At 52.8% G+C, this 24,803-nt stretch overlaps 1 protein-coding gene across 1 annotated transcript in view; it reads left to right on the top strand.

Moving 5' to 3' along the window:
• Positions 1-24,803, top strand: part of trim25 (tripartite motif containing 25) — a 95,117-nt gene that overhangs the window by 25,594 nt on the left and 44,720 nt on the right. The window contains exons 5-6 of the mRNA XM_072483886.1: positions 13,866-13,934; positions 22,771-22,863. Of these exons, the coding sequence (XP_072339987.1) occupies positions 13,866-13,934; positions 22,771-22,863 (162 nt within the window). The remainder of the gene's footprint in view (positions 1-13,865; positions 13,935-22,770; positions 22,864-24,803) is intronic.

Below are 24,803 nucleotides of genomic sequence, written 5' to 3'. Positions count from 1 at the left end.
CCGCATTCACCAGGAGCGGGGAACATCCCACATTCACACCAGGAGCGGGGAACATCCCGCATTCACCAGGAGCGGGGAACATCCCACATTCACCAGGAGCGGGGAACATCCCGCATTCACCAGGAGCGGGGAACATCCCACATTCACACCAGGAGCGGGGAACATCCCACATTCACACCAGGAGCGGGGAACATCCCACTTCATACCAGGAGCGGGCAACACCCCACATTCACCAGGAGCGGGGAACACCCCACATTCACACCAGGAGCGGGGAACATCCCGCATTCACACCAGGAGCGGGGAACATCCCGCATTCACCAGGAGCGGGGAACACCCCGCATTCACCAGGAGCGGGGAACACCCCGCATTCACACCAGGAGCGGGGAACACCCCACATTCACACCAGGAGCGGGGAACATCCCACTTCACACCAGGAGCGGGGAACATCCCACTTCACACCAGGAGCGGGCAACACCCCACATTCACCAGGAGCGGGGAACATCCCACATTCACCAGGAGCGGGGAACATCCCACATTCACACCAGGAGCGGGGAAAATCCCGCATTCACCAGGAGCGGGGAACATCCCACATTCACCAGGAGCGGGGAACATCCCGCATTCACCAGGAGCGGGGAACATCCCGCATTCACCAGGAGCGGGGAACATCGCACATTCACACCAGGAGCGGGGAACATCCCACATTCACACCAAGCGGGGAACATCCCGCATTCACCAGGAGCGGGGAACACCCCACATTCACACCAGGAGAGGGAACACCCCACATTCACACCAGGAGCGGGGATCACCCCGCATTCACCAGGAGCGGGGATCACCCCGCATTCACCAGGAGCGGGGAACATCCCACATTCACACCAGGAGCGGGGAACATCCCACATTCACCAGGAGCGGGGAACATCCCGCATTCACCAGGAGCGGGGAACATCCCACATTCACACCAGGAGCAGGCAACGTCCCACATTCACACCAGGAGCGGGGAACATCCCGCATTCACACCAGGAGCGGGGAACATCCCGCATTCACACCAGGAGCAGGCAACGTCCCGCATTCACCAGGAGCGGGGAACATCCCACATTCTCACCAGAAGCGGGGAACACTCCACATTCACACCAGGAGCGGGGAACATCCCACTTTCACACAAGGAGCGTGGAACATCCCACATTCACCAGGAGCGGGGAACATCCCGCATTCACCAGGAGCGGGGAACATCCCACATTCACCAGGAGCGGGGAACATCCCACATTCACACCAGGAGCAGGCAACGTCCCGCATTCACCAGGAGCGGGGAACATCCCACATTCTCACCAGAAGCGGGGAACACTCCACATTCACACCAGGAGCGGGGAACATTCACCAGGAGCGGGAAACATCCCACATTCACCAGGAGCAGGCAACACCCCACATTCACCAGGAGCGGGGAACATCCCGCATTCACCAGGAGCAGGCAACACCCCGCATTCACCAGGAGCGGGGAACATCCCACATTCACCAGGAGCAGGCAACACCCCACATTCACCAGGAGCGGGGAACATCCCGCATTCACCAGGAGCGGGGAACACCCCACATTCACCAGGAGCGGGGAACATCGCACATTCACCAGGAGCGGGGAACATCCCACATTCACACCAGGAGCGGGGAACATCCCGCATTCACCAGGAGCGGGGAACATCCCACATTCACCAGGAGCGGGGAACATCCCACATTCACACCAGGAGCGGGGAACATCCCACATTCACCAGGAGCGGGGAACATCCCGCATTCACCAGGAAGGGGAACACCCCACATTCACCAGGAGCGGGGAACATCCCACTTTCACAGCAGGAGCGGGGAACTTTCCACATTCACACCAGGAGCGGGGAACACCCCACATTCACACCAGGAGCGGGGAACACCCCACATTCACACCAGGAGCGGGGAACACCCCACATTCACACCAGGAGCGGGGAACATCCCACATTCACACCAGGAGCGGGGAACATCCCACATTCACACCAGGAGCGGGGAACATCCCACTTTCACACCAGGAGCGGGGAACATCCCACATTCACACCTGGAGCGGGGAACATCCCGCATTCACCAGGAGCGGGGAACATCCCACATTCTCACCAGAAGCGGGGAACACTCCACATTCACACCAGGAGCGGGGAACATCCCACTTTCACACAAGGAGCGGGGAACATCCCACATTCACCAGGAGCGGGGAACATCCCGCATTGACCAGGAGCGGGGAACATCCCGCATTCACCAGGAGCGGGGAACACCCCGCATTCACCAGGAGCGGGGAACATCCCGCATTCACCAGGAGCGGGGAACATCCCACATTCACACCAGGACGGGGAACACCCCACATTCACACCAGGAGTGGGGAACACCCCACACTCACACCAGGAGTGGGGAACACTCCACATTCACACCAGGAGCGGGGAACACCCCACATTCACACCAGGAGCTTCTCAATTACTGCCAGCTGCTCCCTACTCATAATACAGACATAGAACATAGAAAATACAGCACAGAACAGGCCCTTCGGCCCACGATGTTGTGCCAAACCTTTGTCCTAGAGTAATCATAGATTTTCCGTGAAGTTACAGTGCAGAAGGAGGCCATTCGGCCCATTGAGTCCGCACCGACTCTTGGGAAGAGCACCCTACCCAAAGTCAACACCTCCACTCAACACTAAGGGCAATTTTGGACACCAAGGGCAATTTATCATGGCCAATCCACCTAACCTGCACACCTTTGGAGTGTGGGAGGAAACCGGAGCACCCGGAGGAAACCCACGCAGACACGGGGGGGATGTGCCGACTCCGCACACAGTGACCCAAGCCGGAATCGAACCTGGGACCATGGAGCTGTGAAGCAACTGTGCTAACCACTGTGCTACCGTGCTGCCCTTAAGAACAAATAAATCTACACCATATCATTTTACCGTAATCCATGTACCTATCCAATAGCTGCTTGAAGGTCCCTAATGTTTCCGACTCAACTACTTCCACAGGCAGTGCATTCCATGCCCCCACTACTCTGGTTAAAGAACCTACCTCTGATATCCCTCCTATATCTTCCACCATTCACCTTAAATTCATGTCCCCTTGTAATGGTTTGTTCCACCCGGGGAAAAAGTCTCCGACTGTCTACTCTATCTATTCCCCTGATCATCTTATAAACCTCTATCAAGTCGTCCCTCATCCTTCTCTGCTCTAATGAGAAAAGGCCTAGCACCCTCAACCTTTCCTCGTAAGACCTACTCTCCATTCCAGGCAACATCCTGGTAAATCTCCTTTGCACCTTTTCCAAAGCTTCCACATCCTTCCTAAAATGAGGCGACCAGAACTGTACACAGTACTCCAAATGTGGCCTTACCAAAGTTTTGTACAGCTGCATCATCACCTCACGGCTCTTAAATTCAATCCCTCTGTTAATGAACGCGAGCACACCATAGGCCTTCTTCACAGCTCTATCCACTTGAGTGGCAACTTTCAAAGATGTATGAACATAGACCCCAAGATCTCTCTGCTCCTCCACAATGCCAAGAACTCTACCGTTAACCCTATATTCCGCATTCCTATTTGTCCTTCCAAAATGGACAACCTCACACTTTTCAGGGTTAAACTCCATCTGCCACTTCTCAGCCCAGCTCTGCATCCTATCTATGTCTCTTTGCAGCCGACAACAGCCCTCCTTACTATCCACAACTCCACCAATCTTCGTATCGTCTGCAAATTTACTGACCCACCCTTCAACTCCCTCATCCAAGTCATTAATGAAAATCACAAACAGCAGAGTCATAAAATGATCCTGGAACGGGAGGATGCCATTGAGCCTCATATTGTTGACTCAGCTTCTCCCTGTCCTCTTACTGTTGCTCTGGAAACTTTTCACATTCCCTTTTAGTAGCCAAGATTGGAACTGCTTCCATCACACACACAGGCTCCCTCTCTCTCTCTGCTCTTTGTCCTGTTGCTCTCTCTCTCTGCTCTTTGTCCTGTTGCTCTCTCTCTGCTCTTTGTCCTGTTGCTCTCTCTCTCTGCTCTTTGTCCTGTTGCTCTCTCTCTCTGCTCTTTATCCTGTTGCTCTCTCTCTGCTCTTTGTCCTGTTGCTCTCTCTCTCTGCTCTTTGTCCTGTTGCTCTCTCTCTCTGCTCTTTGTCCTGTTGCTCTCTCTCTCTGCTCTTTGTCCTGTTGCTCTCTCTCTCTGCTCTTTGTCCTGTTGCTCTCTCTCTGCTCTTTGTCCTGTTGCTCTCTCTCTGCTCTTTGTCCTGTTGCTCTCTCTCTCTGCTCTTTGTCCTGTTGCTCTCTCTGTGCTCTTTCTCCTGTTGCTCTCTCTCTCTGCTCTTTATCCTGTTGCTCTCTCTCTCTGCTCTTTGTCCTGTTGCTCTCTCTCTGCTCTTTGTCCTGTTGCTCTCTCTCTGCTCTTTGTCCTGTTGCTCTCTCTCTCTGCTCTTTGTCCTGTTGCTCTCTCTCTGCTCTTTGTCCTGTTGCTCTCTCTCTCTGCTCTTTGTCCTGTTGCTCTCTCTCTCTGCTCTTTGTCCTGTTGCTCTCTCTCTGCTCTTTGTCCTGTTGCTCTCTCTCTGCTCTTTGTCCTGTTGCTCTCTCTCTGCTCTTTGTCCTGTTGCTCTCTCTCTGCTCTTTGTCCTGTTGCTCTCTCTCTGCTCTTTGTCCTGTTGCTCTCTCTCTCTGCTCTTTATCCTGTTGCTCTCTCTCTCTGCTCTTTGTCCTGTTGCTCTCTCTCTGCTCTTTGTCCTGTTGCTCTCTCTCTGCTCTTTGTCCTGTTGCTCTCTCTCTGCTCTTTGTCCTGTTGCTCTCTCTCTGCTCTTTGTCCTGTTGCTCTCTCTCTCTGCTCTTTATCCTGTTGCTCTCTCTCTCTGCTCTTTGTCCTGTTGCTCTCTCTCTGCTCTTTGTCCTGTTGCTCTCTCTCTGCTCTTTGTCCTGTTGCTCTCTCTCTGCTCTTTGTCCTGTTGCCCTCTCTCTCTGCTCTTTATCCTGTTGCTCTCTCTCTGCTCTTTGTCCTGTTGCTCTCTCTCTCTGCTCTTTGTCCTGTTGCTCTCTCTCTCTGCTCTTTGTCCTGTTGCTCTCTCTCTCTGCTCTTTGTCCTGTTGCTCTCTCTCTGCTCTTTGTCCTGTTGCTCTCTCTCTGCTCTTTGTCCTGTTGCTCTCTCTCTGCTCTTTGTCCTGTTGCTCTCTCTCTCTGCTCTTTGTCCTGTTGCTCTCTCTCTCTGCTCTTTGTCCTGTTGCTCTCTCTCTGCTCTTTGTCCTGTTGCTCTCTCTCTGCTCTTTGTCCTGTTGCTCTCTCTCTGCTCTTTGTCCTGTTGCTCTCTCTCTGCTCTTTGTCCTGTTGCTCTCTCTCTGCTCTTTGTCCTGTTGCTCTCTCTCTCTGCTCTTTATCCTGTTGCTCTCTCTCTCTGCTCTTTGTCCTGTTGCTCTCTCTCTGCTCTTTGTCCTGTTGCTCTCTCTCTGCTCTTTGTCCTGTTGCTCTCTCTCTGCTCTTTGTCCTGTTGCTCTCTCTCTGCTCTTTGTCCTGTTGCTCTCTCTCTCTGCTCTTTATCCTGTTGCTCTCTCTCTCTGCTCTTTGTCCTGTTGCTCTCTCTCTGCTCTTTGTCCTGTTGCTCTCTCTCTGCTCTTTGTCCTGTTGCTCTCTCTCTGCTCTTTGTCCTGTTGCCCTCTCTCTCTGCTCTTTATCCTGTTGCTCTCTCTCTGCTCTTTGTCCTGTTGCTCTCTCTCTCTGCTCTTTGTCCTGTTGCTCTCTCTCTCTGCTCTTTGTCCTGTTGCTCTCTCTCTCTGCTCTTTGTCCTGTTGCTCTCTCTCTGCTCTTTGTCCTGTTGCTCTCTCTCTGCTCTTTGTCCTGTTGCTCTCTCTCTCTGCTCTTTGTCCTGTTGCTCTCTCTCTGCTCTTTGTCCTGTTGCTCTCTCTCTCTGCTCTTTGTCCTGTTGCTCTCTCTCTCTGCTCTTTGTCCTGTTGCTCTCTCTCTGCTCTTTGTCCTGTTGCTCTCTCTCTCTGCTCTTTGTCCTGTTGCTCTCTCTCTCTGCTCTTTGTCCTGTTGCTCTCTCTCTGCTCTTTGTCCTGTTGCTCTCTCTCTCTGCTCTTTGTCCTGTTGCTCTCTCTCTGCTCTTTGTCCTGTTGCTCTCTCTCTGCTCTTTGTCCTGTTGCTCTCTCTCTCTGCTCTTTGTCCTGTTGCTCTCTCTCTGCTCTTTGTCCTGTTGCTCTCTCTCTCTGCTCTTTGTCCTGTTGCTCTCTCTCTCTGCTCTTTGTCCTGTTGCTCTCTCTCTGCTCTTTGTCCTGTTGCTCTCTCTCTCTGCTCTTTGTCCTGTTGCTCTCTCTCTCTGCTCTTTGTCCTGTTGCTCTCTCTCTGCTCTTTGTCCTGTTGCTCTCTCTCTCTGCTCTTTGTCCTGTTGCTCTCTCTCTGCTCTTTGTCCTGTTGCTCTCTCTCTCTGCTCTTTGTCCTGTTGCTCTCTCTCTGCTCTTTGTCCTGTTGCTCTCTCTCTGCTCTTTGTCCTGTTGCTCTCTCTCTCTGCTCTTTGTCCTGTTGCTCTCTCTCTGCTCTTTGTCCTGTTGCTCTCTCTCTGCTCTTTATCCTGTTGCTCTCTCTCTCTGCTCTTTGTCCTGTTGCTCTCTCTCTCTGCTCTTTATCCTGTTGCTCTCTCTCTGCTCTTTGTCCTGTTGCTCTCTCTCTGCTCTTTGTCCTGTTGCTCTCTCTCTGCTCTTTGTCCTGTTGCTCTCTCTCTGCTCTTTGTCCTGTTGCACTCTCTCTCTGCTCTTTGTCCTGTTGCTCTCTCTCTGCTCTTTGTCCTGTTGCTCTCTCTCTCTGCTCTTTGTCCTGTTGCTCTCTCTCTCTGCTCTTTGTCCTGTTGCTCTCTCTCTCTGCTCTTTGTCCTGTTGCTCTCTCTCTGCTCTTTGTCCTGTTGCTCTCTCTCTCTGCTCTTTGTCCTGTTGCTCTCTCTCTGCTCTTTATCCTGTTGCTCTCTCTCTGCTCTTTATCCTGTTGCTCTCTCTCTCTGCTCTTTGTCCTGTTGCTCTCTCTCTGCTCTTTATCCTGTTGCTCTCTCTCTCTGCTCTTTATCCTGTTGCTCTCTCTCTCTGCTCTTTGTCCTGTTGCTCTCTCTCTGCTCTTTGTCCTGTTGCTCTCTCTCTCTGCTCTTTATCCTGTTGCTCTCTCTCTGCTCTTTGTCCTGTTGCTCTCTCTCTGCTCTTTGTCCTGTTGCTCTCTCTCTGCTCTTTATCCTGTTGCACTCTCTCTCTGCTCTTTATCCTGTTGCTCTCTCTCTCTGCTCTTTGTCCTGTTGCTCTCTCTCTCTGCTCTTTGTCCTGTTGCACTCTCTCTCTGCTCTTTGTCCTGTTGCTCTCTCTCTCTGCTCTTTATCCTGTTGCTCTCTCTCTCTGCTCTTTGTCCTGTTGCCCTCTCTCTCTGCTCTTTGTCCTGTTGCTCTCTCTCTCTGCTCTTTGTCCTGTTGCTCTCTCTCTCTGCTCTTTGTCCTGTTGCTCTCTCTCTGCTCTTTGTCCTGTTGCTCTCTCTCTGCTCTTTGTCCTGTTGCTCTCTCTCTGCTCTTTGTCCTGTTGCTCTCTCTCTCTGCTCTTTGTCCTGTTGCTCTCTCTCTCTGCTCTTTGTCCTGTTGCTCTCTCTCTCTGCTCTTTGTCCTGTTGCTCTCTCTCTGCTCTTTGTCCTGTTGCTCTCTCTCTCTGCTCTTTGTCCTGTTGCTCTCTCTCTCTGCTCTTTGTCCTGTTGCTCTCTCTCTCTGCTCTTTGTCCTGTTGCTCTCTCTCTGCTCTTTATCCTGTTGCTCTCTCTCTGCTCTTTGTCCTGTTGCTCTCTCTCTGCTCTTTGTCCTGTTGCTCTCTCTCTGCTCTTTGTCCTGTTGCTCTCTCTCTGCTCTTTGTCCTGTTGCTCTCTCTCTCTGCTCTTTGTCCTGTTGCTCTCTCTCTCTGCTCTTTGTCCTGTTGCTCTCTCTCTCTGCTCTTTGTCCTGTTGCTCTCTCTCTGCTCTTTGTCCTGTTGCTCTCTCTCTCTGCTCTTTGTCCTGTTGCTCTCTCTCTGCTCTTTGTCCTGTTGCTCTCTCTCTGCTCTTTGTCCTGTTGCACTCTCTCTCTGCTCTTTGTCCTGTTGCTCTCTCTCTGCTCTTTGTCCTGTTGCTCTCTCTCTCTGCTCTTTATCCTGTTGCTCTCTCTCTGCTCTTTGTCCTGTTGCTCTCTCTCTGCTCTTTGTCCTGTTGCTCTCTCTCTGCTCTTTGTCCTGTTGCTCTCTCTCTGCTCTTTGTCCTGTTGCTCTCTCTCTGCTCTTTGTCCTGTTGCTCTCTCTCTGCTCTTTGTCCTGTTGCTCTCTCTGCTCTTTGTCCTGTTGCTCTCTCTGCTCTTTGTCCTGTTGCTCTCTCTCTGCTCTTTGTCCTGTTGCTCTCTCTCTGCTCTTTGTCCTGTTGCTCTCTCTCTGCTCTTTGTCCTGTTGCTCTCTCTCTGCTCTTTGTCCTGTTGCTCTCTCTCTCTGCTCTTTGTCCTGTTGCTCTCTCTCTGCTCTTTGTCCTGTTGCTCTCTCTCTGCTCTTTGTCCTGTTGCTCTCTCTCTGCTCTTTGTCCTGTTGCTCTCTCTCTGCTCTTTGTCCTGTTGCTCTCTCTCTGCTCTTTGTCCTGTTGCTCTCTCTCTCTGCTCTTTGTCCTGTTGCTCTCTCTCTGCTCTTTGTCCTGTTGCTCTCTCTCTCTGCTTTGTCCTGTTGCTCTCTCTCTGCTCTTTGTCCTGTTGCTCTCTCTCTCTGCTCTTTGTCCTGTTGCTCTCTCTGCTCTTTGTCCTGTTGCTCTCTCTCTGCTCTTTGTCCTGTTGCTCTCTCTCTGCTCTTTGTCCTGTTGCTCTCTCTCTGCTCTTTGTCCTGTTGCTCTCTCTCTGCTCTTTGTCCTGTTGCTCTCTCTCTGCTCTTTGTCCTGTTGCTCTCTCTCTCTGCTTTGTCCTGTTGCTCTCTCTCTGCTCTTTATCCTGTTGCTCTCTCTCTCTGCTCTTTGTCCTGTTGCTCTCTCTCTCTGCTCTTTGTCCTGTTGCTCTCTCTCTGCTCTTTGTCCTGTTGCTCTCTCTCTCTGCTCTTTGTCCTGTTGCTCTCTCTCTGCTCTTTGTCCTGTTGCTCTCTCTCTCTGCTCTTTGTCCTGTTGCTCTCTCTCTCTGCTCTTTGTCCTGTTGCACTCTCTCTCTCTGCTCTTTGTCCTGTTGCTCTCTCTCTCTGCTCTTTGTCCTGTTGCTCTCTCTCTCTGCTCTTTGTCCTGTTGCTCTCTCTCTGCTCTTTGTCCTGTTGCTCTCTCTCTGCTCTTTGTCCTGTTGCTCTCTCTCTCTGCTCTTTGTCCTGTTGCTCTCTCTCTGCTCTTTGTCCTGTTGCTCTCTCTCTCTGCTCTTTGTCCTGTTGCTCTCTCTCTCTGCTCTTTGTCCTGTTGCTCTCTCTCTGCTCTTTGTCCTGTTGCTCTCTTTCTCTGCTCTTTGTCCTGTTGCTCTCTCTCTCTGCTCTTTGTCCTGTTGCTCTCTCTCTCTGCTCTTTGTCCTGTTGCTCTCTCTCTGCTCTTTGTCCTGTTGCTCTCTTTCTCTGCTCTTTGTCCTGTTGCTCTCTCTCTCTGCTCTTTGTCCTGTTGCTCTCTTCTCTGCTCTTTGTCCTGTTGCTCTCTCTCTCTGCTCTTTGTCCTGTTGCTCTCGCTCTGCTCTTTGTCCTGTTGCTCTCTCTCTCTGCTCTTTGTCCTGTTGCACTCTCTCTCTGCTCTTTGTCCTGTTGCTCTCTCTCTCTGCTCTTTGTCCTGTTGCTCTCTCTCTGCTCTTTGTCCTGTTGCTCTCTCTCTGCTCTTTGTCCTGTTGCTCTCTCTCTCTGCTCTTTGTCCTGTTGCACTCTCTCTCTGCTCTTTGTCCTGTTGCACTCTCTCTCTGCTCTTTGTCCTGTTGCTCTCTCTCTGCTCTTTGTCCTGTTGCTCTCTCTCTCTGCTCTTTGTCCTGTTGCTCTCTTTCTCTGCTCTTTGTCCTGTTGCTCTCTCTCTCTGCTCTTTGTCCTGTTGCTCTCTCTCTGCTCTTTGTCCTGTTGCTCTCTTTCTCTGCTCTTTGTCCTGTTGCTCTCTCTCTCTGCTCTTTGTCCTGTTGCTCTCTCTCTCTGCTCTTTGTCCTGTTGCTCTCTCTCTCTGCTCTTTGTCCTGTTGCTCTCTCTCTGCTCTTTGTCCTGTTGCTCTCTTCTCTGCTCTTTGTCCTGTTGCTCTCTCTCTCTGCTCTTTGTCCTGTTGCTCTCTCTCTGCTCTTTGTCCTGTTGCTCTCTTCTCTGCTCTTTGTCCTGTTGCTCTCTCTCTGCTCTTTGTCCTGTTGCTCTCTCTCTCTGCTCTTTGTCCTGTTGCTCTCTCTCTGCTCTTTGTCCTGTTGCTCTCTTTCTCTGCTCTTTGTCCTGTTGCTCTCTCTCTGCTCTTTGTCCTGTTGCTCTCTCTCTCTGCTCTTTGTCCTGTTGCACTCTCTCTGCTCTTTGTCCTGTTGCTCTCTCTCTGCTCTTTGTCCTGTTGCTCTCTCTCTCTGCTCTTTGTCCTGTTGCTCTCTCTCTGCTCTTTGTCCTGTTGCACTCTCTCTGCTCTTTGTCCTGTTGCTCTCTCTCTGCTCTTTGTCCTGTTGCTCTCTCTCTCTGCTCTTTGTCCTGTTGCTCTCTCTCTGCTCTTTGTCCTGTTGCTCTCTCTCTCTGCTCTTTGTCCTGTTGCTCTCTCTCTCTGCTCTTTGTCCTGTTGCACTCTCTCTCTGCTCTTTGTCCTGTTGCTCTCTCTCTCTGCTCTTTGTCCTGTTGCTCTCTCTCTGCTCTTTGTCCTGTTGCTCTCTCTCTCTGCTCTTTGTCCTGTTGCACTCTCTCTCTGCTCTTTGTCCTGTTGCTCTCTCTCTGCTCTTTGTCCTGTTGCTCTCTCTCTGCTCTTTGTCCTGTTGCTCTCTCTCTGCTCTTTGTCCTGTTGCTCTCTCTCTGCTCTTTGTCCTGTTGCTCTCTCTGCTCTTTGTCCTGTTGCTCTCTCTCTCTGTGCTCTTTCTCCTGTTGCGCACTCTCTCTGTCTCCCCCCCGCTCTGTCTCCCCCCCGCTCTGTCTCCCCCCCGCTCTGTCTCCCCCCCGCTCTGTCTCCCCCCCGCTCTGTCTCCCCCCCGCTCTGTCTCCCCCCCGCTCTGTCTCCCCCCCGCTCTGTCTCCCCCCCGCTCTGTCTCCCCCCCGCTCTGTCTCCCCCCCGCTCTGTCTCCCCCCCGCTCTGTCTCCCCCCCGCTCTGTCTCCCCCCCGCTCTGTCTCCCCCCCGCTCTGTCTCCCCCCCGCTCTGTCTCCCCCCCGCTCTGTCTCCCCCCCCGCTCTGTCTCCCCCCCGCTCTGTCTCCCCCCCGCTCTGTCTCCCCCCCGCTCTGTCTCCCCCCCGCTCTGTCTCCCCCCCGCTCTGTCTCCCCCCCGCTCTGTCTCCCCCCCGCTCTGTCTCCCCCCCGCTCTGTCTCCCCCCCGCTCTGTCTCCCCCCCGCTCTGTCTCCCCCCCGCTCTGTCTCCCCCCCGCTCTGTCTCCCCCCCGCTCTGTCTCCCCCCCGCTCTGTCTCCCCCCCGCTCTGTCTCCCCCCCGCTCTGTCTCCCCCCCGCTCTGTCTCCCCCCCGCTCTGTCTCCCCCCCGCTCTGTCTCCCCCCCGCTCTGTCTCCCCCCCGCTCTGTCTCCCCCCCGCTCTGTCTCCCCCCCGCTCTGTCTCCCCCCCGCTCTGTCTCCCCCCGCTCTGTCTCCCCCCCGCTCTGTCTCCCCCCCGCTCTGTCTCCCCCCCGCTCTGTCTCCCCCCCGCTCTGTCTCCCCCCCGCTCTGTCTCCCCCCCGCTCTGTCTCCCCCCCGCTCTGTCTGTCTCCCTCCCCTCTGTCTGTCTCCTCCCCCCCCCCCTGTCTGTCTCCTCCCCCCCCCCCCCTCTGTCTGTCTCCTCCCCCCCCCCTCTGTCTGTCTCCTCCCCCCCCTGTCTGTCTCCTCCCCCCCCCCTCTGTCTGTCTCCTCCCCCCCCCCTCTGTCTGTCTCCTCCCCCCCCCCTCTGTCTGTCTCCTCCCCCCCCCTCTGTCTGTCTCCTCCCCCCCCCTCTGTCTGTCTCCTCCCCCCCCCCCTCTGTCTGTCTCCTCCCCCCCCTCTCTGTCTGTCTCCTCCCCCCCCCCCCCTCTGTCTGTCTCCTCCCCCCCCACCCTCTGTCTGTCTCCTCCCCCCCCCCTCTGTCTGTCTCCTCCCCCCCCCCCCTCTGTCTGTCTCCCTCCCCCTCTGTCTGTCTCCCCCCCCTCTGTCTGTCTCCTCCCCCTCTGTCTGTCTCCTCCCCCCCCCCTCTGTCTGTCTCCTCCCCCCCCCCTCTGTCTGTCTCCTCCCCCCCCCTCTGCCTGTCTCCTCCCCCCCCTCTGTCTGTCTCCTCCCCCCCCTCTGTCTGTCTCCTCCCTCCCCCCCCTCTGTCTGTCTCCTCCCTCCCCCCCCCCCTCTGTCTGTCTCCTCCCTCCCCCCCCCCTCTGTCTGTCTCCTCCCTCCCCCCCCCCCTCTGTCTGTCTCCTCCCTCCCCCCCCCCCTCTGTCTGTCTCCTCCCTCCCCCCCCCCCCTCTGTCTGTCTCCTCCCTCCCCCCCCCCCCTCTGTCTGTCTCCTCCCTCCCCCCCCCCTCTGTCTGTCTCCTCCCTCCCCCCCCCCTCTGTCTGTCTCCTCCCCCCCCCTCTGTCTGTCTCCTCCCCCCCCCTCTGTCTGTCTCCTCCCCCCCCCTCTGTCTGTCTCCTCCCCCCCCCCCTCTGTCTGTCTCCCCCCCCCTCTGTCTGTCTCCCTCCCCCTCTGTCTGTCTCCCCCCCCCCTCTGTCTGTCTCCCCCCCCCCCCTCTGTCTGTCTTCCCCCCCCCCCCTCTGTCTGTCTTCCCCCCCCCCCCCTCTGTCTGTCTTTCCCCCCCCCCCCTCTGTCTGTCTTTCCCCCCCCCCCTCTGTCTGTCTTTCCCCCCCCCTCTGTCTGTCTCCCCCCCCTCTGTCTGTCTTTCCCCCCCCTCTGTCTGTCTTTCCCCCCCCCCCCTGTCTGTCTCCCCCCCACCTCTGTCTGTCTCCCCCCCCCCCCCTCTGTCTGTCTCCCCCCCCCCCCTCTGTCTGTCTTTCCCCCCCCCCCCTGTCTGTCTCCCCCCCACCTCTGTCTGTCTCCCCCCCCCCCCTCTGTCTGTCTCCCCCCCCCCCCTCTGTCTGTCTTCCCCCCCCCCCTCTGTCTGTCTTCCCCCCCCCCCCCTCTGTCTGTCTCCCCCCCCGCTCTGTCTCTAAACTGAGGTTATAATCTTCCTCCCTTTATACACCTGAGACCATCCAACACCCATGCTCAGTCACACAGCCCCTCTCACGCAGCACTGTGCTTGCTGTGGCCCTGACCCTCTAACCCCAAAATCCTTGATATTATTATTATAATATATTATTATTATGCTCTAGTACCTCCAGTCTGGCCCCTTGCACACACCAATTTCAGCCACTCCATCACTGCGGTTGTCCGTGTTTGGCCTGAAGCAGGAATTCCCTCCCCAGACCCCCCTCCCCTGCTCCGGCCTTTTGAATAGTGACCGACAGACACCACATGGCTCATTGCAACAGTTTGGAAGATTTGACTGATTAAAAGATCTTGGCTGATTTCGACACGTCACTCAAATATTTGTGGGTGGGTCAGAACTGGCAGAGTGACCATGTTTGCAGTCGAATTGTAATGACCATGAGAAAGATCAGGGATATCGGTCTGGGTTCCTTCTCCCACTGCCGGGTGACCACGGGCTGAGGGTGAGGATCGTTTGCAAGAATCAGGAGGAGAGAGAGGCAGAATGGGTGAGGAAATGATGGAGGGAGAGCAGGTGCAGCAGGATCCATCCTCGTCCTCCCACAGTTTAATATTTTCTCCTCTTGTTCCACAGAGAAAAACAAGGCCAATCCGTCATCGGTTCAGATCCAAAGACCGGCTGTAAATAAGGACCAGGATGCAAGTAAGTGTCATAGCCCACACCCCTCACTGTAACACTCTGATATACCCCACACCCCTCACTGTAACACTCTGATATACCCCACACCCCTCACTGTTACAAAGAACAAAACAAAGAACAAAGAAATGTACAGCACAGGAACAGGCCCTTCGGCCCTCCAAGCCCGTGCCGACCATACTGCCCGACTAAACTACAATCTTCTACACTTCCTGGGTCCGTATCCTTCTATTCCCATCCTATTCATATATTTGTCAAGATGCCCCTTAAATGTCCCTATCGTCCCTGCCTCCACTACCTCCTCCGGTAGTGAGTTCCAGGCACCCACTACCCTCTGCGTAAAAAACTTGCCTCGTACATCTACTCTAAACTTGGCCCCTCTCACCTTAAACCTATGCCCCCTAGTAATTGACCCCTCTACCCTGGGGAAAAGCCTCTGACTATCCACTCTGTCTATGCCCCTCATAATTTTGTATACCTCTATCAGGTCGCCCCTCAACCTCCTTCGTTCCAGTGAGAACAAACCGAGTTTATTCAATCGCTCCTCATAGCTTATGCCCTCCATACCAGGCAACATTCTGGTAAATCTCTTCTGCACCCTCTCTAAAGCCTCCACATCCTTCTGGTAGTGTGGCGACCAGAATTGAACACTATACTCCAAGTGTGGCCTAACTAAGGTTCTATACAGCTGCAACATGACTTGCCAATTCTTATACTCAATGCCCCGGCCAATGAAGGCAAGCATGCCGTATGCCTTCTTGACTACCTTCTCCACCTGTGTAGCCCCTTTCAGTGATCTGTGGACCTGTACTCCTAGATCTCTTTGACTTTCAATACTCTTGAGGGTTCTACCATTCACTGTATATTCCCTACCTGCATTAGCCCTTCCAAAATGCATTACCTCACATTTGTCCAGGTTAAACTCCATCTGCCATCTCTCCGCCCAAGTCTCCAGACAATCTAAATCCTGCTGTATCCTCAGACAGTCCTCATCGCTATCCGCAATTCCACCAACCTTTGTGTCGTCTGCAAACTTACTAATCAGACCAGTTACATTTTCCTCCAAATCATTTATATATACTACAAAGAGCAAAGGTCCCAGCACTGATCCCTGTGGAACACCACTGGTCACAGCCCTCCAATTAGAAAAGCATCCCTCCATTGCTACCCTCTGCCTTCTATGGCCTAGCCAGTTCTGTATCCACCTTGCCAGTTCACCCCTGATCCCGTGTGACTTCACCTTTTGTACTAGTCTACCATGAGGGACCTTGTCAAAGGCCTTACTGAAGTCCATATAGACAACATCTACTGCCCTACCTGCATCAATCATCTTAGTGACCTCCTCGAAAAACTCTATCAAGTTAGTGAGACACGACCTCCCCTTCACAAAACCGTGCTGCCTCTCACTAATACGTCCATTTGCTTCCAAATGGGAGTAGATCCTGTCTCGAAGAATTCTCTCCAGTAATTTCCCTACCACTGAAGTAAGGCTCACCGGCCTGTAGTTCCCGGGATTATCCCTGCCACCCTTCTTAAACAGAGGAACAACATTGGCTATTCTCCAGTCCTCCGGGACATCCCCTGAAGACAGCGAGGATCCAAAGATTTCTGTCAAGGCCTCAGCAATTTCCTCTCCAGCCTCCTTCAGTATTCTGGGGTAGATCCCATCCGGCCCTGGGGACTTATCTACCTTAATATTTTTTAAGACACCCAACACCTCGTCTTTTTGGATCACAATGTGACCCAGGCTATCTACACCCCCTTCTCCAGACTCAACATCTACCAATTCCTTCTCTTTGGTGAATACTGATGCAAAGTATTCATTTAGTACCTCGCCCATTTCCTCTGGCTCCACACATAGATTCCCTTGCCTATCCTTCAGTGGGCCAACCCTTTCCCTGGCTACCCTCTTGCTTTTTATGTAAGTGTAAAAAGCCTTGGGATTTTCCTTAACCCTATTTGCCAATGACTTTTCATGACCCCTTCTAGCCCTCCTGACTCCCTGCTTAAGTTCCTTCCTACTTTCCTTATATGCCACACAGGCTTCGTCTGTTCCCAGCCTTTTAGCCCTGACAAATGCCTCCTTTTTCTTTTTGACGAGGCCTACAATATCATTCGTCATCCAAGGTTCCCGAAAATTGCCGTATTTGTCTTTCTTCCTCACAGGAACATGCCTGTCCTGTATTCCTATCAACTGACACTTGAAAGCCTCCCACATGTCAGATGTTGATTTGCCCTCAAACATCCGCCCCCAATCTATGCTCTTCAGTTCCCGCCTAATATTGTTATAATTAGCCTTCCCCCAATTTAGCACATTCATCCTCGGACCACTCTTATCCTTGTCCACCAGTACTTTAAAACTTACTGAATTGTGGTCACTGTTACCGAAATGCTCCCCTACTGAAACATCTACCACCTGGCCGGGCTCATTCCCCAATACCAGGTCCAGTACCGCCTCTTCCCTAGTTGGACTGTTTACATATTGTTTTAAGAAGCCCTCCTGGATGCTCCTTACAAACTCTGCCCCGTCTAAGCCCCTGGCACTAAGTGAGTCCCAGTCAATATTGGGGAAGTTGAAGTCTCCCATCACCACAACCCTGTTGTTTTTACTCTTTTCCAAAATCTGTCTACCTATCTGCTCCTCTATCTCCCGCTGGCTGTTGGGAGGCCTGTAGTATACCCCCAACATTGTGACTGCACCCTTCTTATTCCTGATCTCTACCCATATAGCCTCACTGCCCTCTGAGGTGTCCTCTCGCTGTATAGCTGTGATACTCTCCTGAACAAGTAGCGCAACTCCGCCTCCCCTTTTACATCCCCCTCTATCCCGCCTGAAACATCTAAAACCTGGAACGTTTAGCTGCCAATCCTGCCCTTCCCTCAACCAGGTCTCTGTAATGGCAACAACATCATAGTTCCAAGTAGTAATCCAAGCTCTAAGTTCATCTGCCTTACCCGTAATGCTCCTTGCATTAAAACATATGCACTTCAGGCCACCAGACCCGCTGTGTTCAGCAACTTCTCCCCGTCTGCTCTGCCTCAGAGCCACACTGTCCATATTCCCTAGTTCTCCCTCAACGCTCTCACCTTCTGACCTATTGCTCCCGTGCCCACCCCCCTGCCATACTAGTTTAAACCCTCCCCACACCCCTCACTGTTACACTCTGATATACCCCACACCCCTCACTGTAACACTCTGATATACCTCACACCCCTCACTGTTACACTCTGATATACCCCACACCCCTCACTGTTACACTCTGATATACCCCACACCCCTCACTGTTACACTCTGATATACCCCACACCCCTCACTGTAACACTCTGATATACCCCACACCCCTCACTGTAACACTGATATACCCCACACCCCTCACTGTTACACTCTGATATACCCACACCCCTCACTGTAACACTGATATACCCCACACCCCTCACTGTAAGACTGATATACCCCACACCCCTCACTGTAACACTCTGATATACCCCACACCCCTCACTGTTACACTCTGATATACCCCACACCCCTCACTGTTACACTCTGATATACCCCACACCCCACACTGTTACACTCTGATATACCCCACACCCCTCACTGTAACACTCTGATATATCCCACACCCCTCACTGTAACACTGATATACCCCACACCCCTCACTGTAACACTGATATACCCCACACCCCTCACTGTAACACTGATATACCCCACACCCCTCACTGTAACACTGATATACCCCACACCCCTCACTGTAACACTCTGATATACCCCACACCCCTCACTGTAACACTGATATACCCCACACCCCTCACTGCAACACTGATATACCCCACACCCCTCACTGTAACTCTCTGATATACCCACACCCCTCACTGTAACACTGATATACCCCACACCCCTCACTGTAACACTGATATACCCCACACCCCTCACTGTAACTCTCTGATATACCCACACCCCTCACTGTAACACTCTGATATACCCCACACCCCTCACTGTAACACTGATATACCCCACACCCCTCACTGTAACACTCTGATATACCCCACACCCATCACTGTAACACTTGTAAAAACCCCTCACTGTAACACACTGATATACCCCACACCCCTCACTGTAACACTGATATATCCCACACCCCTCACTGTAACACTCTGATATACCCCACACCCCTCACTGTAACACTGATATACCCCACACCCCTCACTGTAACACTCTGGTATACCCCACACCCATCACTGTAACACTGATATATCCCACACCCCTCACTGTACCCCTCACTGTAACACTCTGATATACCCCACACCCCTCACTGTAACACTGATATACCCCACACCCCTCACCGTAACACTGATATACGCCACACCCCTCACTGTAACACTGATATACCCCACACCCCTCACTGTAACACTCTGATATACCCCACACCCGTCACTGTAACACTCTGATATACCCCACACCCCTCACTGTAACACTCTGATATACCCCACACCCCTCACTGTAACACTAATATACCCCACACCCCTCACTAACACTCATATACCCCACACCCCTCACTGTAATACTGATATACCCCACACCCCTCACTGTAACACTCTGATATACCCCACACCCCTCACTGTAACACTGATATACCCCACACCCCTCACTGCAACACTGATATACCCCACACCCCTCACTGTAACTCTCTGATATATCCATACCCCTCACTGTAACACTGATGTACCCCACACCCCTCACTGTAACACTGATATACCCCACACCCCTCACTGTAACTCTCTGATATACCCACACCCCTCACTGCAACACTGATATACCCCACACCCCTCACTGTAACACGCTGATATACCCCACACCCCTCACTGTAACACTTTGATATATCCCACACCCCTCACTGTAACACTGATATACCCCACACTCCTCACTGTAACGCTCTGATATACCCCACACTCCTCACTGTAACACTCTGATATACCCCACACCCCTCACTGTAACACTCTGATATACCCCACACCACTCCCTGTAACACTGATATACCCCACACCCCTCACTGTAACACTGATATACCCCACACCCCTCACTGTAACACTGATATACCCCACACCCCTCACTGTAACACTCTGATATACCCCACACCCCTCACTGTAACTCTCTGATATACCCACACCCCTCACTGTAACACTGATATACCCCACACCCCTCACTGTAACACTGATATACCCCACACCCCTCACTGTAACTCTCGGATATACCCACACCCCTCACTGTAACACTGATATACCCCACACCCCTCACTGTAACACTCTGATATACCCCACACCCCTCACTGTAACACTGATATACCCCACACCCCTCACTGTAACACTCTGATATACCCCACATCCCTCGCTGTAACACTGATATACCCCACACCCCTCACTGTAACACTGATATACCCCACACCCCTCACTGTAACTCTCTGATATACCCACACCCCTCACTGTAACACTGATATACCCCACACCCCTCACTGTAACATTGATATACCCCACACCCCTCACTGTAACACTCTGATATACCCCACGCCCCTCACTGTAACAGTCTGATATACCCCACACCCCTCACTGTAACACTCTGATATAGCCACACCCATCACTGCAACACTCTGATATACCCCACACCCCTCACTGTAACACGCTGATATACCCCACACCCCTCACTGTAACACTTTGATATATCCCACACCCCTCACTGTAACTCTCTGATATACCCACACCCCTCACTGTAACACTGATATACCCCACACCCCTCACTGTAACATTGATATACCCCACACCCCTCACTGCAACACTCTGATATACCCCACACCCCTCACTGTAACACGCTGATATACCCCACACCCCTCACTGTAACACTTTGATATATCCCACACCCCTCACTGTAACACTCTGATATACCCCACACCCCTCACTGTAACACTAATATACCCCACACCCCTCACTGTAACATTGATATACCCCACACCCCTCACTGTAACACTCTGATGTACCCCACGCCCCTCACTGTAACAGTCTGATATACCCCACATCCCTCACTGTAACACTCTGATATACCCCACACCCCTCACTGCAACACTCTGATATACCCCACACCCCTCACTGTAACACGCTGATATACCCCACACCCCTCACTGTAACACTTTGATATATCCCACACCCCTCACTGTAACACCGATATACCCCACACTCCTCACTGTAACGCTCTGATATACCCCACACACCTCACTGTAACACTCTGATATACCCCACACCCTCACTGTAACACTCTGATATACCCCACACCCCTCCCTGTAACACTGATATACCGCACACCCCTCACTGTAACACTGATATACCCCACACCCCTCACTGTAACACTGATATACCCCACACCCCTCACTGTAACACTCTGATATACCCCACACCCCTCACTGTAACTCTCTGATATACCCACACCCCTCACTGTAACACTGATATACCCCACACCCCTCACTGTAACACTGATATACCCCACACCCCTCACTGTAACTCTCTGATATACCCACACCCCTCACTGTAACACTGATATACCCCACACCCCTCACTGTAACACTCTGATATACCCCACACCCCTCACTGTAACACTGATACACCCACACCCCTCACTGTAACACTGATATACCCCACACCCCTCACTGTAACACTGATATACCCCACACCCCTCACTGTAACACTCTGATATACCCCACACCCCTCACTGTAGCACTCTGATATACCCCACACCCCTCACTGTAACACTCTGATATACCCCACCCATCACTGTAACACTCTGATATACCCCACACCCCGCACTGTAACACTAATATACCCCACTCCCCTCACTAACACTCATATACCCCACACCCCTCACTGTAATACTGATATACCCCACACCCCTCAGTGTAAAACTCTGTTATACCCCACACCCCTCACTGTAACACTCTGATATACCCCACACCCCTCGCTGTAACACTCTGATATGCCCCACACCCCTCACTGTAACACTCTGATATACCTCACACCCCTCACTGTAACACTGATATACCCCACACCCCTCACTGTAACACTGATATACCCCACACCCCTCACTGTAACACTGATATACCCCACACCCCTCACTGTAACACTCTGATATACCCCACACCCCTCACTGTAACACTGATATACCCCACACCCCTCACTGTAACTCTCTGATATACCCACACCCCTCACTGTAACACTGATATACCCCACACCCCTCACTGTAACACTGATATACCCCACACCCCTCACTGTAACTCTCTGATATACCCACACCCCTCACTGTAACACTGATATACCCCACACCCCTCACTGTAACACTCTGATATACCCCACACCCCTCACTGTAACACTGATATACCCCACACCCCTCACTGTAACACTCTGATATACCCCACACCCCTCACTGTAACACTGATACACCCACACCCCTCACTGTAACACTGATATACCCCACACCCCTCACTGTAACACTGATATACCCCACACCCCTCACTGTAACTCTCTGATATACCCACACCCCTCACTGTAACACTGATATACCCCACAACCCTCCCTGTAACACTGATATATCCCACACCCCTCACTGTAACACTGATATACCCCACACCCCTCACTGTATCACTGATATACCCCACACCCCTCACTGTAATACTCTGATATACCCACACCCCTCACTGTAACACTCTGATATACCCCTCACTGTAACACTCTGATATACCCCACACCCCTCACTGTAACACTCTGATATACCCCACACTCCTCACTGTAACACTGATATATCCCACACCCCTCACTGTAACACTGAAATACCCCACACCCCTCACTGTAACACTCTGATATACCCCACACCCCTCACTGTAACACTGATATACGCCACACCCCTCACTGTAACACTGATATACCCCACACCCCTCACTGTAACACTGATATACCCCACACCCCTCACTGTAATACTCTGATATACCCACACCCCTCACTGTAACACTCTGATATACCCCTCACTGTAACACTCTGATATACCCCACACCCCTCACTGCAACACTCTGATATACCCCACACCCCTCACTGTAACACTGATATATCCCACACCCCTCACTGTAACACTGATATACCCCACACCCCTCACTGTAACACTCTGATATACCCCACACCCCTCACTGTCACACTCTGATATACCCCACACCCCTCACTCTAACACTCTGATATACCCCACACCCCTCACTGTAACACTGATATACCCCACACCCCTCACTGTAACACTGATATACCCCACACCCCTCACTGTAACACTGATATACCCCACACCCCTCACTGTAACACTGATATATCCCACACCCCTCACTGTAACACTCTGATATACCCCACACCCTTCACTGTAATACTCTGATATACCCCACACCCTTCACTGTAACAATCTGATATACCCCACACCCCTCACTGTAACACTCTGAAATGATAATGCTGGCAGCAAATGTTTGTCGATGGGGCATGAATCAAGCGGGGCTGCTTTGTTGTGGATGGTGACAAGCGTTCTGTGTGTGGTCGGAGCTGCACTCATCCAGGCAAGTGGAGAGTATTCCATCGCACTGCTGACTTGTCGATGGTGGACAGGCTGGAGGTGAGTTACTCGCCGCAGAATTTCCAGCCTCTGATTTAGCCTTGTAGCCACAGTATTCACCTGATTCGTGCAGTTCAGTGTCTGGTTAATGGAAACCCTGAGGGTGTTGGTGGTGGGGGATTTGCTGCTGATGATATTTGATGCGATTGTTCCTAATACTTTCCACAGCCTTGCCCCTGGATTTAATGGACCCATCTGCTGCCAGAAACGTCGAATCACCTCAAACACCCAGCTGTCCTGAGGGAAAGCAACCCCGAAAAAGTGAGTGAGGGGAAGGGTCACTGGGAGAGTGACACACGAGTCGCAATTTCTCTACCCCTCATTGTCGTTGTGGGCTCCCCACCCAAGCATTCAGTGCAGGAGGTTCTGAGACTTGACTGTGCCCAGCAGAGTCATTGACCAATTAGCTTCATTAACCCCGAGCTTCAGGAGCCAGAGGGGAAATCAGCCAGGGTTCCAGCTCCTGATCACTGTCCATTGATCCCTGGGTTAGAGAGAGAGAGGGGAAATCAGCCAGGGTTCCTGCTCCTGATCACTGTCCAGTGATCCCGGGTTAGAGAGAGAGGGGAAATCAGCCAGTGTTCCTGCTCCTGATCACTGTCCAGTGATTCCTGGGTTAGAGAGAGAGAGGGGAAATCAGCCAGGGTTCCTGCTCCTGATCACTATCCAGTGATCCCTGGGTTAGAGAGAGGGGGGAAATCAGCCAGGGTTCCTGCTCCTGATCACTGGCCAGTGATCCCTGGGTTAGAGAGAGAGAGGGGGGAAATCAGCCAGGGTTCCTGCTCCTGATCACTGTCCAGTGATTCCTGGGTTAGAGAGAGAGAGGGGAAATCAGCCAGGGTTCCTGCTCCTGATCACTGTCCAGTGATCCCTGGGTTAGAGAGAGGGGGGAAATCAGCCAGGGTTCCTGCTCCTGATCACTGGCCAGTGATCCCTGAGTTAGAGAGAGAGGGGAAATCAGCCAGTGTTCCTGCTCCTGATCACTGTCCAGTGATTCCTGGGTTAGAGAGAGAGAGGGGAAATCAGCCAGGGTTCCTGCTCCTGATCACTGTCCAGTGATCCCTGGGTTAGAGAGAGGGGGGAAATCAGCCAGGGTTCCTGCTCCTGATCACTGGCCAGTGATCCCTGGGTTAGAGAGAGAGAGGGGGGAAATCAGCCAGGGTTCCTGCTCCTGATCACTGTCCAGTGATTCCTGGGTTAGAGAGAGAGAGGGGAAATCAGCCAGGGTTCCTGCTCCTGATCACTGTCCAGTGATCCCTGGGTTAGAGAGAGGGGGGAAATCAGCCAGGGTTCCTGCTCCTGATCACTGGCCAGTGATCCCTGAGTTAGAGAGAGGGGGGAAATCAGCCAGGGTTCCTGCTCCTGATCACTGGCCAGTGATCCCTGGGTTAGAGAGAGGGGGGAAAATCAGCCAGTGTTCCTGCTCCTGATCACTGTCCAGTGATTCCTGGGTTAGAGAGAGAGAGGGGAAATCAGCCAGGGTTCCTGCTCCTGATCACTGTCCAGTGATCCCTGGGTTAGAGAGAGGGGGGAAATCAGCCAGGGTTCCTGCTCCTGATCACTGGCCAGTGATCCCTGGGTTAGAGAGAGGGGGGAAATCAGCCAGGGTTCCTGCTCCTGATCACTGGCCAGTGATCCCTGGGTTAGAGAGAGAGGGGAAATCAGCCAGGGTTCCTGCTCCTGATCACTGTCCTGTGATCCCTGGGTTAGAGAGAGAGAGAGAGAGGAAATCAGCCAGGGTTCCTGCTCCTGATCACTGTCCAGTGATCCCTGGGTTAGAGAGAGAGAGGAAATCAGCCAGGGTTCCTGCTCCTGATCACAGTCCAGTGATCCCTGGGTTAGAGAGAGAGAGAGGGGAAATCAGCCAGGGTTCCGGCTCCTGATCACTGTCCAGTGATCCCTGGGTTAGAGAGAGGGGAAATCAGCCAGGGTTCCTGCTCCTGATCACTGTCCAGTGATCCCTGGGTTAGAGAGAGAGAGGGAAATCAGCCAGTGTTCCTGCTCCTGATCACTGTCCAGTGAGCCCTGGGTTAGAGAGAGAGAGGGGAAATCAGCCAGTGTTCCTGCTCCTGATCTCTGTCCAGTGAGCCCTGGGTTAGAGAGAGAGAGAGGGGAAATCAGCCAGGGTTCCTGCTCCTGATCACTGTCCAGTGATCGCTGGGTTAGAGAGAGAGGGGAAATCAGCCAGGGTTCCTGCTCCT

The sequence above is a fragment of the Scyliorhinus torazame genome, chromosome 18 (genome assembly GCF_047496885.1).
Source record: "Scyliorhinus torazame isolate Kashiwa2021f chromosome 18, sScyTor2.1, whole genome shotgun sequence".
Classification (NCBI taxonomy): Eukaryota; Metazoa; Chordata; class Chondrichthyes; order Carcharhiniformes; family Scyliorhinidae; genus Scyliorhinus; species Scyliorhinus torazame.
Note: the sequence above shows the minus strand (reverse complement) of the source record. Positions and strands in the feature narration are given on the sequence as shown.